This window comes from Aphis gossypii, chromosome 3, assembly GCF_020184175.1.
Source record: "Aphis gossypii isolate Hap1 chromosome 3, ASM2018417v2, whole genome shotgun sequence".
In the NCBI taxonomy this organism is placed as follows: Eukaryota; Metazoa; Arthropoda; class Insecta; order Hemiptera; family Aphididae; genus Aphis; species Aphis gossypii.
The window spans coordinates 1896141-1914376 of record NC_065532.1 but is presented as its reverse complement, the minus strand read 5'-3'; the positions used below and the strand labels follow the sequence as shown (position 1 = coordinate 1914376).

General features: G+C 28.4%; 1 protein-coding gene and 1 long non-coding RNA gene across 2 annotated transcripts in view; one reads left to right on the top strand and one right to left on the bottom strand.

Moving 5' to 3' along the window:
* The window catches only part of LOC114121215 (uncharacterized), a 49657-nt gene that overhangs the window by 14920 nt on the left and 16501 nt on the right, over positions 1-18236 (bottom strand). Inside the window, exon 2 of the mRNA XM_050204478.1 lies at positions 16531-16742. Coding sequence (XP_050060435.1) covers positions 16531-16708 — 178 coding nt within the window. The 5' untranslated portion in view covers positions 16709-16742. The remainder of the gene's footprint in view (positions 1-16530; positions 16743-18236) is intronic.
* LOC126551371 (uncharacterized) lies at positions 4348-15328 on the top strand. Its single transcript, XR_007605266.1, has 6 exons — positions 4348-5568; positions 10965-11099; positions 12864-12942; positions 13826-13875; positions 14089-14274; positions 15091-15328. It is a non-coding gene; the product is annotated as an uncharacterized LOC126551371 (long non-coding RNA).

The window sequence follows — 18236 nt, the reverse complement described above, 5'->3', positions numbered from 1 at the left end:
TTTATTATTAAGTTTTAATTCTTGTAGTGTTTAAATATATATTTTAATGACCGTAGTTCCGAATTTTTGTGGCAAGATAAATTTCTGTTTTTTAAACCAGAACCTCCTATTTTACTTTAAATTATTTATAGTTTATTTACAAAAAAATATAATATACGAATATACCTAGGTGTCATATTAGATTTATTATACTACTTAGACGTTTTTTATAAATTATAAATATTTAAAAATCAATATTAATTACTAAAAAACTTTAAATTACTATAAACGCCCTTACATATTCCAAATACATTATAAAATAAACAATTATCTTTAGTATATAAAGTAATTCAAAGATTTAAAAATATGTTTATTTAAAAAAAAGAGCCTTGAATCATAATTTTATACTCGCTAAATAGTCAGTAGTCACTTTCTAGGGAGTAATTATTTATATAGATTATATAAAAAAAAAATAATTAGAATAATTAGTTCGAAAATGTTTTTTTTGCAATACTTACTATAATACTTTCAGGTTTTTGGATATAAAATTATTTACTTTAAAAAGGTTTCAATTTGAAGAATTTATCAACTTTAAAGTAGATTTCTATCGAAGTTTTATAGTCCTTGTTTCTTCTATAGTGATACCTTTGCAATTTGTGGTTCAATTAACTTTTTTACCCGGCACGTGTAAAACATTAAACGATTTAATCTATAATGATCACAATTTAATACAATTAACGGGAAACTACAAACAACATCATTGCTTCGTATACGCAATCAATTTAACGGTAAAAATAAACTTCTAAGTAAATTGTGTTTTTAATTGAAAAATTCTTATTTACTTATAGAAAGACGCGTCATTATATGGTTCAGAATGTTACATAAGAAACATAAAACAGTCTTATTATATCAAAGGTATTAATAATTGGTTATTATTATTATTTTATTTTTTATGACAACTAATTTATTAGTCTTGAAAATTATGATTAATTTTAAAATAGTAGGGTACAAATTCATATTATGATTCTATATTATATAGTATAATATTTTATCCTATCTATTTGTTAAATTCTTTCTTTAAATTTAGTTAAAAACTCTTGAACCTAAACATTTAAATGTAAAAGTACTCGTATTTTTAATTATATTTAAAACTACTAAAACTTATTAATTGTTATTCGATCCGGTAGTAAACTCTGAAATACTTCCACATTAGATATAAAATAATAAATTATATTTTAATATTCCGTATTATATTCAGTAGGTACTCACAAATTTTTTTATAGATTTTGTATAGTGATAATAAGCTGTCATTTATCCCTAAGACAAATACATTTCACTTCGAGTGCTATAAAACTACGGATATAAATAAGTATAATAACAAATAGAATACAATCGTATTTTATTTCGACAGAATGATAATTTTCGTGGAGAGCTGATATACATCAATGGGTATAAACAAAATACGTGATAATACTGAATAAATTATTGTACGTAAATAAGTATATTGTTCGGATTTTTATATTAGGTATTGTAATCTCAATCAAGTCGTTATTCGTCTGCAGCCTACAGTGTGTTATAACTTATAGTAGTGCCAGTTCGTATGCATTTATAATGATATCATAAAAAATATATTATTAAATATTATATACACGTTTTATCGTGGTATTATAGGTACCCTATATGAAGTACCTATACGAGTATGAAGCGTATAAGATATTTATGTGTTATATTATTATAACTCTATTATAATTTGTACATAATATATATATATATATATATATATTATAATGCCAGTAGCCTGTTAACGTACTATATGTGTATAATATAGTTGATTGTATAATAATATAATTAGGCTCATATCCTCAAAATTAAGTACGATCGGTCACCCTGTCTCTCTCTACTCTCTAGTCTCTATATAGTCTCTAAATAATATTATATAATATATTTTACTATATTATATATGTATTTCTTGTGCCTGATTTACATTATTTAAGTTCGTACTCGACCATCACTACATGAAGCCAAACACGCTATCAAGTTGAATATATTATAGACACAGACAATATGTTTAAATGCATGGCTACAACGGCATACCTTTTAGGTAAGGGATTATGAGTAGATATATTTGACCCCCGTAGAAAGTATTTCTTAACTATATTAAATTGTTTTATGTTAGATATTGAGATTATATTTATCGCATCATTAATTTAATGGTGTATTCCATTATAATTTATTTAATTAACTATCTAATTTTAAAAACTATACTATTACAAGTTTATAAAGTAAATAATGCTAATCATTATACTTAAAGGCATTTTGGTATTTTTTGGTGTATATTTTATTTGTTCATTTTCGTATGATTAAAATGCAAATAATTTACACTATATTTTTTAATTATATAAATGTTGTACTTTAGTCAGTTTATTTACTATTAATAATACGCTTTTATTTATGTTTATATGCTGTAAATTTAAACCGAAGTTGCACTCAAGAATGGGCCAAGAACGAACTCATGTGGATTAGTATTGCAACACAGTATGGAAATAGCTATAACAGTAAGTGATATAATTAACAGTTTCACAAATATAAATAATCGAAAATTAGATTTTATCCAAATAGAAAACTTAAATTTACATTTTGTATTGCAATATCAAAAATTATATATTCTTTTAAATTTAATGATGTTTGCAATGTAGGCGTATTTAATTATTATATAAGTAACAATGAATTTATTAAGTGTTATGGGAGTGGAATTATAAAAAATAAAAATGATTTAGGGATGCAAAATATTTAACACACCATCTTCTACTATATTCAATAAAAATAGTCCAGACACGCGATGGATATGATAAAATAAAAATGTATACACATCCACGATAATTCGATAATAGTTATAACTCATTATAATATATATGTAGGCCTCGTTACGATGATCGTATAGCTTGCTGTGTATACAAGTAATATATAATATTATTTTACTGTAAAATGAAGTTAGACGGAACGCCACGCATAATTTATAATAAATCTGTGAAGATTTTTCAACCCATTTTAATTTTCATTAGGCAGTTGTCCCGTGTGTTTGGAATCCACTGGAAAGAGTATAATCATGAATCATATTATTGTAGTTCGTTATTACTGCTGCAGTAGCCTATATATATAATATATATTGTATTATATAAATTATAATATATATCGCGCGTAAATAACAAATCGTCCGAGACGCTTAGCCAGCAGCTGCTGTTTACCTAGACTAATTATACGCGCGTACACGAAACATTATGTACTTAACGGAACAATAATTGTGGTTATATGTATATTTCTATAATGCTGCGACGCCTCCGAAAGAGTTCATCCCGAAAACGTAAGTAGGTACTTATATGACGTATAAATCGGTAGTATATAATATAATAATAATGTATGCGAGGTTAATGGATCAGAACGTGTGCTGCCGACAGGACGTGCATCTCGTTGAGCATAATCATGTACGTGCGCTTTGCACGTTTATATGTAAACATAAATAGGCAGATACATAAGTCGTTCAAAAATATTATTAAAAAAGTCTTCGCACATTGCTCAAATATTTGCGTCATTTCTATTACACTTGTTAAGTTTAAACAGATCACAGCTATCCGTAAAATGAAAAATGACTAATTTTGTATGATATAGGTAATTATAACGAGTACGATAGAAACGTATAATATTGATTTATGCATGAGCTCGAGAGAAAAAAAACGCGTAATAGGTATAATATGCGCGTAATATAATATCGCAGATAAGTCGCGTGCTCGTTTTCTCGCGTACATAATATTATTCATTTATATACCTACACGTATAATATATGGACGAAACTATCGGGTATTTAAATTTTTTAATAGTAGTCTTGAAATTTTAACCGACTTATTGACAATCTAGACTACATACGGACGTGCACCTACCAGACGGCTATTTCGTTAATAACGGCCGAGCTACGACGATTAATTATTCGATTTCTATACATTATACATGTATATATAATTGTATTATTACTCATGTGTATTTTACTACTTTGTAGTGAGACGTGAGTTGCGAACGTGCCTCGCGGGCGAAAATATTTTTACTGAACGAAATATTAATATATTATGAGTAAAACGTGGAATCACACCGATACATATCTTTAACGATTTGTCTTAACTAAACAACAGTTAAATCCTTAAAATATTATCGTAATTATAGTTTGTTATATATTTATATAGTTGCGATTTCTAATACTCGTATTATAGGCGGCGTAGCAGTATTATTGCGTCAATAATACTTCATCTTTCATATCGCACGTAGGTAATATACAGTAATGTATAATGAATATAATAATATATACTAAACATTTACTCATTATACCTACTTACCGCTTGTATATAGTTGTATTTATTGATATATATATATATACTTAATACTTATATATATATTGATATATACGCGTATACATAATACATAATTATATATATAGCGCATGTCTCCGTTGTAGAAAATAATAATTGTTGTAATGCAGTTATTAAAAAAAAAAAATCTCGGTGCATCAGTTTTCTGTATATGGTATCATACCGACGGACAAGGCAATTATATAAATGAAAAGATACACACGAATGATATACAAAACGCACGGCTTATATTCGCCGCTATACATCATATAGATATATACGCGCATTGTAAAAAGATACTATATTTTTTGAACTGTATATGTATATGTAACTATATGGTTTGTCGTAGATAGAGACGATAGAGCATAATGTTCAAATCGTATATAATTTACACGATTATGTGCCTGTAATGCGTAATACATTCAATTTGTATATGAATAAGTTATACATTAAATACGGCACTGCAGTATACTTTGATCGATTGATTTTTATAATGTACTATACATAGTAGGTATATACGTACACCGTTACAATAGAATACTCACGTATTGAATACGTGTACATTAGATATAACTTGGTCTGCTGACTGCTTTGGATCATTTAGGAATGATTTTAATGTTGTATGAGAGTACGAATTTCTAGTTATACTGAAAACGATATGTTTATAAAAATCGAGTCGTATTCAGTTATAGACTTTACAAGGTCAAAATGGAGGGACTTGACCACTGGAGTGTGTTTGCCTGTTTATTTGATTAGCGGTTATTTTAACAAAACGTATAATATGATTGATACATAGGTATATATGATTTGTATGTATTTTGTAATGAATATGTAAACAAAGGGGGAAAAAGGAATCAAGACGAAGCTTTATTCGCATCTGCAGATATAGTGAATTTTAATAAAAAGTTAAAAACTATCGTTTTGCAATAAATATTAATTATGATCATAATAATATTATTATATAATTAAGTTTATGTTTTTGGACAGTGGACCTATAGTGTAATGTTGTTTTAAAAATGGAAGACTTTAACGATTGGTAACAACGAAGCCAAATATATTACGACGTACAATAATTATATCAAGATAATTCGTAAGAAGAAGACTTTTCTAATGGGCAGTAAAAGTTGACAGTTAATTTGGAAGTAATTTTTTCCACAACTTTCGATTCATACAATTATTTTCAGCTCTTTCATAGGTAAGTACAACTTACAAATTATTTTTATTTTTTTTTCTAAAACATGCGAAATTTAATGCAATATAGGTTAACTATTAATATAGTTAACAAAGATATTAATAAAATTGTGTAGTATACTAACAATAAAAGCGAGTAGTTTATAAAAATACTATTTTACTATAATATACTTAAATTTAATATCAAGTACATTTAAAAATGTGTAATTTATTTTTAAATTATATATCATACCTACTATAAAACTACACGAATACCTATATAGGTTTAAGAAAAATTCATCTTGACCTAACTTTGACGATTGGCGACCAGAGCTTGTCTGAGTAAGAATAATAACAAAACCTATTCGGGTAAGATTCTTTTAAATAATTACAATTTTGTTACAATGTAACTATAATAATAATAATATATAGGTACATATATTAATATTTTATTACGATGATGTTTAATTAATGTCGATCCGTCTTGGTTAAGTAAGTCGGTGATAACGCGCATGGTTCGCACACGAGAAACTATAATAATCTAATATAATTTAACAGTATTGCGTTTAGGCACCTAAATACGCATACAACGTATAAAATACATACATGGTATATAACGTTGTATACAAAATAATGTGCGCGCTGTTATAATTAACTGGGCACCGCCAACGCCCACAGGCGTGCAGTAATAATTATAACAAATCTCGAAAATGTGTGAACTGTCCGGTTCGTAGTCGGCACTGTATAATATTATTATTCGCGCACGCGAGAAATTAAATATAGCATCTTAATATATGTATATATACACACATAATAGATATTATAGTAATATATATGTGTGTGTGAGAACACGCGTAACAGCACGAGCTAGCTATAGTTCGCGCAATTTTCTTATAGAAAAGATCAGCTAGTGAGCGGTTTAATCGGTTGGTCGGCCCTAAGTCCTATAGGTGTATATAAAATACGCATCGCTAAAAGTATTTATAATACACTTATAATAACTGTATGTAATATTATTATACGTTTCAGCTGGGTGGGTTATCGTATATATACAGGGCGATTCACCAAGCATGCTCACTCCCATCTTTTTATTGTAGTAATAATGTATTGATATCCATGAATATTCTTGTACTATTCAAGGAATTTTCTGTATAGCAATAAAAACTTCTAGTTTTTAAATAATAACTCCCTTTTTTTAATGTTAACTATTAAACGGACAATTTTTCTGAAAAAATTGACATTATCTAAAAATCAAAATAAGAACGAATAGTTTATTGAATTTTGTGTATTGAGGATACTAATGGATAATAATGGGTTTGGAAAATACGAGAATTGGCCATTTGAAATTTATAGTAATTAGTACATATTAATTTATCAACATTTATAATTTATATAAGAATAGGTAGTTAAGTATAATAAATAATAGACCCATTATTATCTGCATCTATTTTTTGTTTTATCCATTTTTAAGGTACCTAATCAACTTTTGTATAAACATTGTTGTAACTGAAAAACTACTTATTCGAATTTACTTACTGAATAGTTTACAGTAATTAAGGATGGGAGTTCTTATTTGAAAAACAGGAGTTTGTTTCTAATTTGCTGGAGTACAACAATTAAACAATTTAATTTAAAACCATATTTTAAATGAAAATATGGTTTTAAATTAAATTTGAAAATTCTAAAAATCCGATTCCGAATAACTTCATTACTGAAGAAAAGAAAGAGGGGTTGATGATACTTGGTGAATCACTCTGTATGTGTGTGTGTGTGTGTGTGTGTGTGTGTGTGTGTGCGTGTATGTGTAACCGAATCGTTTTTGATGTACATATCCCAAATTCGTATTGTCGGCATGACTGCTTCGTTTTTATGATATTTCATTTTGTTTTAAAGCCTATCATACTGTGTATTAAAAAAAAAGAAAGAAAGAAAAAACAGCACTAACGTACAAGCAATTATAATTTATAATATTGTTAAAAGAAAAATGCACACATAATATTAAGTACGATGATGTACGTGCGATATCTCACGGCCCACGGGTTTGACCAACGATGGTAACCAACCATCTTACTACATAATAATATAATGTATAATGATGCACATGTATTGTATAGGCCGTTTCGAGCTCCCGGTGTCATCGTCTGACCGGTGTTTTATTTTTTATTTATTTTACACGAGATATTAATAATATATACGAACGTATATGGGTAATAATAATAATAAATTATGCGAACGGTAGCCCAACTCGTTTATGTAAGTTGTAGATATATATTATATAAATATAAGATAGGTATTATTATTATTATACATACATATAAATATATATTATTTGGTGGTGACTGGGTAGCATTATATAATATATATGTATATTGTATATCGAACTACATGTCGACAGATTGTGGGTTTTAAAGTGTGTAATAATATTGTACACGATGATAGGTAGTATAGGTACTAGGTAATAATATTATAAATCATAATATAATAACTCAGACACAGACTCACAGTATATTATATTATTATATTTGTATAGAATCGCTGGTTACCAGCAATGTAGGTAAACATAACAATATGATATTGAATTCTTATAAGTCCCGAAGTAGTGCCTATTATAAAATATGCGAAATGATTACCTACTCTAACAAATAATATTCAGCAGTAAATTATTATACATGTGCATAATGCAAAACGTATATAGTTATAATATTATGGTCTATTTGTTGTAAAAAAAAAAAAAATACCACGTTTTGTTTTCATTGAACTATATTTGATACGGTGAACAAAAAACGAATGTGAGGATGTATCCTATAATTTTACAGAAGTGTAATGTTATGTTTTACCTTCTGCAGTACGCGTTGTTCATGTGGTTTTAAAATTATGAAAAATATCTTTAAAAACAAGTTTTTAAATACATATATTATTTAGGTGGTACAATCGCATGTGATCATAATTCGTAATAATAATGCACGCGTAACCGGTGAACACAAAAACGCCAATATATACGAAGCTCTACATTTATGTTAATTATTTTTAATTTTTCAAAATTCAACAAGATTTTCTTGTTATAGACACTTGCGTGTACATACTACAATTTTATCGCGATTTCTATAATATGCCGACTTTGTGAAATCGTTAAAACATTTTTCTAGGCGTGTAAGAACATTTTTATATGAAACATGTCTTAAAAACACTTTAATAATGTTGTTCACTCGTCCTAGAAATTATTATTAAAATATTATATGACGGTAGCCGATAGGGACGTTACATTTTTATTTTTAGCTAAACGAAAACCGACGTATATTTACATAATATATTATTTATTATTATAATTATTATAAGTACCGTAACTCGCACAACACCGCGGTATAGAATAACAAGTTCGTATATTATAGGCTCACGCAATAGCATATACAGAATTTATATTATTTATTTATTTTTGTTTGTGGGAGAAGGAGTTGTAAAAAATTAATAAATAAAATTGTTATTGTTTTTTTATTTTTATGTGATTTATTTTTATTATAATTATACATTTTATTACTCTTTTTACAATTTTTTTTATGAATATCGTAGAAGTTTAAATATCTAAATATTAATGTTTTTAACACTATAAATGTACCTATCATCATTTTTTGTTTTAAAATGTTCGCAAGTTCATATATCTAAAATGTTATTAATTAATGCTTAACTCATCTTATTAAAGACATTAAATAAATAATAAAATGCTTCAAATACAAATCACAACAGTCACTCCACAATCAATGTAATCACAATATATTACGTACAGACTGACTGCCTAATATTTCAACACCGACAATATTATTATAAAAACGATACTGAAATTCGAAAAGCGCCTAAAATTGAGAATTGTAACATATCGGATATAAGCTATAGCATTTTGTACTATTATTATATTATTAATTGTATCATGTAATGTGGCCAATATGAGTTAGCGGCGGTAGTGCATAATAGTACCGACGTACTTGCTAGTCACTATAATATACGTTGTATACAATATGCGATATCTTAGAGGAGTCTAATAGTTATATTTTTGACAATATATTATGGTAAGTGGTAACTGCTGGGAGTTTAATCTAAACGAGCTGTAAGGAACTAATTTTGTCTAAAAATGATTTTATTCGATACAATATTATAGTAAACGATAGTATCTACGATACACACTATTTAAATTATATTTGTAACATTTTATAAATCATTGTGTTTTGTTTGTACATATTTTGTATTAATAATAGTATTTGAATATTTAATAATTTTCGGAGGAAGGATTATAACCCCATAACCATCACCTGGATTCATCGCTGGACACATTTCCTTTTTTAATTTTTTTATTTCACCTAAATAATAGTTGTACTATATGTATAGTATATACATTGTACACTATTACATGATAAGAGTAATAAAAGTTGTTGTAACGAGGTACAATGTATAATAATAATAATAAAAATAACAACAATATGTCTGTGGCTGTCTAGACGAATAACCCCACATCACATTACAACGGTTTGAATGTTAAAATAATAAATACTACGATGTCATAAATTCATAACACTCATAGCTTGTTTTTCAAATGCTTACACGTATTAAATACCCATACATAGTTTTTAAAATGTTCTTAACGGCAAAGAACACTATTTCCATTCGTTTTAATTTTATTAAAAAAAAAAAAAAAAAAACATTTAATTATAAAATGTCTTAATGATAGATAATATTAAAACTTTTATTAATATATTATTATTAGTTATTGTTAAATAACATTTAAATATTTTATAATATATTAAAATAATGTTTGTGATCTGTCACTTAAAAACATTATATTAACTGTTTCTTAAGCGAAAATATAATCTACAATATTCTTGTATACTTGTAGAGGTTAGACCTAATATAATTATTGTGAATTTGTCTTGAGTTATTTAGATATTTAGTTGAGTGAGTATAGACTTTTACTAAAAATGCGTAGTTCGATATTACATTGATATTGATTTATGTATTTCTATATTCAAAAGAACAATTTGTATTATTTATATTTGTGAGTAACTACTAACTACCTATTAAGAAAACCGGTACCCAAGTAAAAGTCTTACTATTTGAGTTCGACTTAAATCATCCTGGATCAGCGTTAAAAATAACATGTGCAGATATTAACTGCCTATAATATAAAGTAATTAAAAGTATGTCCAATGGCGACTAAAATAGTTATCGAGAAATTGAAAAGGAATTTTCGTACATTGTAACTTCTTAAAGAATATATTATTATATTGTATTTTTAGTTTCATAGGTAACGTAAAAAATTGATATTTTAGAAACCTAGAAACCTAAGAAAAAATAAAATAAATAAATAGGTACACAAATTCTATAATACTTCTAATATAATGTAAATAGGTTTTAATTTTTTTTTTTTTTTTTAAGGACACATTATTGAGCAGTGGACGATCAGTTCTAAAAACTTTATACGTACATCTCTATAAACCCATTAGGAATGAATACTATAATGTCACTTTAAAGTGGTTATAGCTTTTTTTTAGAATCTTTATGAAAATCTAGGTAAGTACTAACAAAATTTTTCAACAAGTAACTACTGTTTTTTTTCTTTTAAATACGTAATATATAATCAAATATTGATTTAAAATTATTGTTATACATCCACAACTATATAACACAGCAAAACCAAATAGTGACCAATACAGGGGGATTTTATCCTGTGGAACTTCTTAATTTTAAAACACTTAATTAGTAGGTATAATAATCGTTGAACCAAATGTATTAAATTATTTGCTCTAACTGAAATAGTATATTGTGTGGCAAGGGCGGGAAGTGAGCCATTTCAGTCGCGGGCGTTGTGTGCGGCACGAGCCGTAGGCAAGTGCCGCATTTCGCCCAAGACTGAAATTGCCTTCCCGCACGAGCCACACATACTATTTTTTGTCACGCCCAACAGTGCAAATTAAATATGTTTAAATGTTTATGCGTCATGCAAGGAGGTTACTATACATTTAAGATGTAACCAAAAGTTTATGTTTTGTAAGAACCGTGGTAGGTGTACATTTTAGTTTCTGGTTGTGCAGGGGATACCTACGCGCCCGGCGGCCGGCACTTTTGGGGATTTCCTCTTTTCCGCCCGGCACTTTTGGGGAATTCCTCTTTTCCGCCCGGCACTTTTGGGGATTTCCTCTTTTCCGCCCGGCACTTTTGGGGATTTCCTCTTTTCCGCCCGGCACTTTGGGGATTTCCACTTTACCGCCCGCTGGACGGAAAAAGGACGCTTTCGAACGCTTCAACCGTGGTCGAAAACCAAACTTTCGGTGCAGGCGTGACAAAAAATGAATTTCTAGAAGATTTTGTTTGGTAACACTAATTTAGAAAGGCCTGATATTGATTTTCTGGAACATTATTTTTGATCACTAAAACAATGCCAAGAAAGCATTATTGTGTAACTGAAGAAATTAATATGTATTGTGTTTAAAAAAAAAATAATATTAGTATACGCGTGCATTTGAATGCATATAATATAACAGCTGCATTAATTATGAACAGTTCCCAAACTGTTTATTTTCTCATGATAAAATTTGTCATAATTATAATTATGTCTGCAAGGAAAAAATGATTTTATTCTGCTATAACTGTATTTATCATTCATACATTTTATTATACTGCATTACTGCAGTTATGCGTGAGGCAACATAGCTACGTATATACAAGTTAGTATTTACTATATATGTATATTATATGTGAATAAAAGACAATGGTTGTGTGCGTGTGTGTGTGTGTGTGAGAGAGCAATCCACAGTCAAATTTATCGTAGTACTCGTGGTTCTAAAATGTACATATAGGTAATCATATACCCGAGGGTGTGCACGTCAAAGTCAAAATTTTACATTTTACATTTTTAAACAGGTACTTAACCTATGGGTTTTTATAGATTTTTCAATGTTCCCATGATACCCAAATTTGATTCTCATATAGGATTCACGAAAAATAAATATTTCTTCGTTTGGTTATTGATTTTAATAAAATAAAATATTTATTACAATTGTATATAATTTTATGCCTGTATTTTATATTTGGCCAAAAATGCCCAAAATTACTATATGATTAGCGTTTAACGAAATTTAAAACTGAGTAAATCCGTTAGAATTTTTTAATTTACCTCACATACTAGCAAGATAACCTAGTAATTTATAAATCGCAATATCAACTTTTTATATAATTGTAAGTCATAACATTTTAGTTATTTAAGCTTTAGTTTTATAGTTGTTAACATAATTTGCTATTGATCTTTGATTAATTATTTGTGAATTATGTTCATAGTTTATATTTATTATGCTCTTTGACGATACCGCGAAGTCCTGGATGGTTACCTGCACTTTGACGATCCAGTTACAAGTAGGTAATACAACTATGATAATTCAAGAAAATGTTATACATTATTATGACTGTGTGTGATGTTTTATATCAACACACAATAATTTACGTTCATTAGTGTTTTTCCAGACATTTAGCAAACGATTTTTGGAATTCAACCCTTTTCCTCCTGTAAGAGTAGTTCCTCGCTTTATACCCACAGGACGGCGCGTGCCTTATACAATTTTATCTTTATATATCTACTCGCTGCACGTGCAACTCGCACACACACTAGTTTCTGTAACCGAGGTATTACTCTGTCGTTCGTATAATTACCGGTTAACTGCCACGTTTGGATAGTTCACATGTTTTCACGTGCTTATATCTTTTAGCCACTGCATTCGTTAAGTTGTTTTAATTGGTTCAGAACCAGGGAATTGAACTCATGGCTCATCTTCTTCTTTATCTGCACTCTTTAGTCGCAGCTAGTAACAATTCAGTAGTCATTGTTACTACTGATACTAGTGCCATGTGTAATAACACAAAGAACACATCGCACTAAAATACATGATATATTGTACACTGCAATCCTACTATGTATAACATTATATAATATAAAACGTAATCAAAAAAAAAAAATGTCTATAATACATTGAACATTTTTATTTTAAACAGATATATTAAAATAATTTGAATTAACACATCAACAGTATATAACCTTCAGTATACCGGTGTAGTTCTATATTAAATTATTATTCCTAATATTGATAAAAAAAAAAAAAAAATATTACTTAATATATAATTGTGAAATATAGCAATAATAAAATGTATAAGATTTTGACAGTAATTTAATATAATATGAGAAGACATATTTATAAAAAAATATGTTTATTTTTATATAACAGGGTAATGAATATTTAATATTTCAGGAACTTTTTAGGAAGCTGGTATGCAAGATACACTAAAGCCTCCAAAATTGGTACCTATAGTTAAATAATTTAGATTATAGATGGATTAATAAAATATTAATTAATTAACAAAAATCATAAGCTAAATAATATATTATAGATTACAATGATGTAGTGTTTGTTAGTTTTTAATCTTTGCTAAGTTTTATATTTTATAAATTCAAATACACAATTCGAAAATAAATTTTTCTCACGTTATTATCTTCATTAAACATTTTTCTTAGATCTCGGGCCACATTGTGCTGCATTAGGATTAATTTCTTTACCAAACTAATGACATTCGCAAAACCTGCATTACCTACTTGGGCGTTCAACTGAAATTACTAATTGGTTTCTCGTCGAAGAAAAAACTAATTCAAGATTATACCTGCGTACACAAACGTGACATCAGAAGTCCGGAACTATAAGAAGTGAGTAGTATCATTAAGATAAAACACTTGATAAAAACGTGTTTTCGGACAAACCAAAGAAAACACACTTTCATTGTCATAAAAATGATAAAAATCTTTTATGTATACTGTATAGACTGTATAGGAAATATTGTATATAAGAGGTACAGGACGATTATATAATAATTAATTTAGTAGTCTTGGCGCTCCTTATCAGTACTTACGCAGTATAATATATTAAAATATATTGAACTTAGCGTTGAGGGTATTTTGTACATGATATTATGGTTCATATAAAATAAGAGTTTAACGATTTTGTACTTTTTTTTGTCAGAAAAATGTATTTTGTTCACTGGCAAACGGCCGAGTCTTATTATATATATTATATAATATATATATACATCATTATAATTTACTAAATCGAACAAGTCTATATAGGTATCTAACTACATATGTAAATAGACTCTATATACATTTTATTGGTAATATTTACGAGAATTAATATGAATAAACGAATATATTATAATATTATAATACGGCGAGATATTTTTAAATCACTTAATTAGTACGTTATTAATTATTTTTTTTTTTTTTATGTTATATTATTTAATATTAATTAAGTTTTTGAAGTGCACTTAGATACGTATTTATAAATAAACAAGGGTTATCATCTCTCTAATGAAAATTTTATTAGGAATTTAGTGGTGTCAGTATTACTATCCACAACCTACATTGTCCATATACTAAAGATTCCTATTAAATAATTTCAAAGTTTCACTTTAATTTATAAAATTATAAAATTATGGTATTTCCCCCGTGAATGTACAAATTTATCAGATTCAGACGTTATTTTGGCAACTGTAAGGACTGTAACCAATACTCAATCATTCGATGAAGAAGAGAAACAATAATGTACTGAGCCAAAAATACAAACACGGATTCATTATAAAGAATTGAGGTGATTTGTTGAAAACTAACTAGCAGAGATCAGTTTGAAGCTTTAAATAAAGTTTAACAATTTACTAATACTTCGATCAACGGCAAAACATTAAACAAAAATAAATACTTTTCTAAATGATTTTTTTTTTTATATATAATTTGTTTAAAGTTATACTATATATAATATTATACATAAATCTATACTATAAAAGTAAGTTCCGATATTTTGTCACGCATACACATTCACACCGTTCAACGTATCGTCACAAAATTTTGATGTGAAACATCTTTTGGGACGGGTGTAAGGCCGACTGAGTGCCACCATGGCATTACACGTTTACGATGGAAATTTTAGTAATTTGATATTTTAGTTTGGTTACTATTAGTTACAATAACAATAATAATGTTTCCATGGCGATACATGAATCAATTTTAAAATTAAAAATTATTTATTTTAATGATTTAACAATATCATGCAGCGGCTAAGACGAACAAATCTTTTATGACAAAGCTGTAATGCAACTAAGATTCGAAACATTGCGAATGCAAGGACTGAAGAAGAACAAGAAATTGCACGTGAAGAGCGCCGTGTTGGTATGATGGCTCGACTTCGTGCTTCTTAATCACAAGAGCAAAGCGTGCATTCTACTGATGCTCTTAATCGAATGTATTATAGTTCATCCAAAGAATTATGAATGATTCTATTTGCAGTTGTTTTTTGATGTTTCACATCTGCCAGGCATCCTAAGACGAGACGGCTCAGTTTTTAACTGTTATACCTGATAGTTTGCTGGATGTTGGTAGTACCATTTTTGTTAGAAAACATGGCCAATATCTTGAAATTTTCAGATTTTTACAGAAATAACGCAGTATTTGGCGTGAAATCGAAACATATCTATGTGTTCCTATAGTAAATGTGTATCTTTATTTCGTTTATTTCTAAAAGAGAACGTAATAAGTTACACAAAAATAAGTTTTGTATCTCTCCTGTAAAATTTGAATTTCGACGTTAATGTATTATATATTATAATATATTAAAATAATTGTTTAAAGCGTACTTATAGCTAAGAAATCGCCCACGACCCACCTCAGAATGTGAAAAGAATCGAGTATCGACGATGAATCAATTATTATTGTCGACGTATATAAGATGTGACATTATTATTTTTTATTTTTACGCGAATTGTTATAACTTATGAGGTACTTTAAATGGTAAAATAAATTTAAAAACACAAAAATATTGACTGAGAACACTTTAGTAGCTAATGTACCTACGTTAAAAAATCAACTCATATATAGATATTCTCCACGTATATTGATATCTTACGGATAACTCACGGAAATATGCATCATGATTAATTATGTATCTGAGTATCTCGTTCATTGCACTCGGTTTTCTGTTGAAGATCCGATTGGTATAGACTTCACTTTTAGTGTTTATTATTATTTTTTTTATATCCAATCGTTTATCCCGTATTCGCGTAATTGCGTGTAATCTTGTATTCTTCCATTTCATGGCTTGTATAACCGGTGCGCCTCGACTGTAATACCTATAATATACACAGTTGTCGTTATATATGGAAAGAAGAATTTTACTAACGAAAAACATCGCTCGTTATTCGAATCCTTTTCCGGCAAACTTTGTACTGTACATATAGGTACACGCTCATCCCAACACGATTCCGGAGATGTGCTGCACTGTGTGCTTCTCTAAGACAGTGACCGTTAATGAAATTTTATTGCACGTTTATATATTATTATATTATACGCTGCGAATACTAGTAGCGGCGGGGATGTGCCTTATGTTCCGGTGAGCCTGCGTCGGCAATAAATCAATCCATAATTAGCGATTGATATGATCGAGTCGCGGAGTTCGACGGCAGCGATGATGGTATAGATATAATATTATATGCTTATTATATTATACCATCGTCTTCTCGTATAGTCGGGAAACGGGTACGACTACGAGCGCGCGAATGTATAATATACGCAAACACTACTGGTTTTAACCGGTTCCTTGGTCGCGCGCGACATGAAGATATTATAAACAATAATAATCGTTTTTTATTAATTCATCGCGTGTCAGTGTCGCCGCCACTGCCAGAGCTATAGTACGCCGCCGAAGACTGCAACAAGTGTAGTACGTCATGTCTTTCTTATTTATTTACATTTACATTTATGCGGCACGTCACATCGTCAAGCGTCGAGTGAAAAAAATAAAATCAAAACGATATGTATTATATATACTATATAGGTACCTTTAATACCTACATCCACTATAGATTCTAATATATATATATATATCGCAAACGACTGAATGAGTATAGGCTATATATTGTAATATATTGTTGTATAGGCCGGAAAACCGCTACTTACTATATCGATTTAATATATATTAAATATTATATTGTTGATGTGTATGCACGGTGATATAGTTATACCTATATAGTATATTATAATAAAAACAGTAAAAAACATTTTTCACAGGACAGAGACTCGATTCTCGTACGTTATACGAGGAGATATTTTACTTAAAACAATGATAATATAAAATTATTTTCTCTTAAAAATGATTTTAAAATCATCATTGTGGTTAGTAAATAATTTTACCAAAGATCTAAAAATGGGATATAAATATAAGTGGTGTGTGGGGGTCTAATCCCACCGCATGGCCTTTTCTTTTATAATGTTATCAAATATTATATACAATCCTACACGTATAGGTACATGATTAAGCAAACGTGTTTGTTACTTGTTAGCTATCTTAATGACACCGAGTTCGGAATTGCATGAAAAAATGATTAATTTAATAGCTCAATAAAATATAATTGGCCAATTATGGGTCAATCAAGACGTCTAAGGGACAATTAGCTCATTATTGATTCATTAGTAATTGTTCATACAACCCGCCATGATATCTTCAATAAATCGGGTTGGTAAGTAAATAATGGATTTTATGAGTTTATGACTAATGATACACTGCGTGATGGTAACTACAACTATCTCTCCACCATAGGTAATACAGAATAACATAATAATAATTT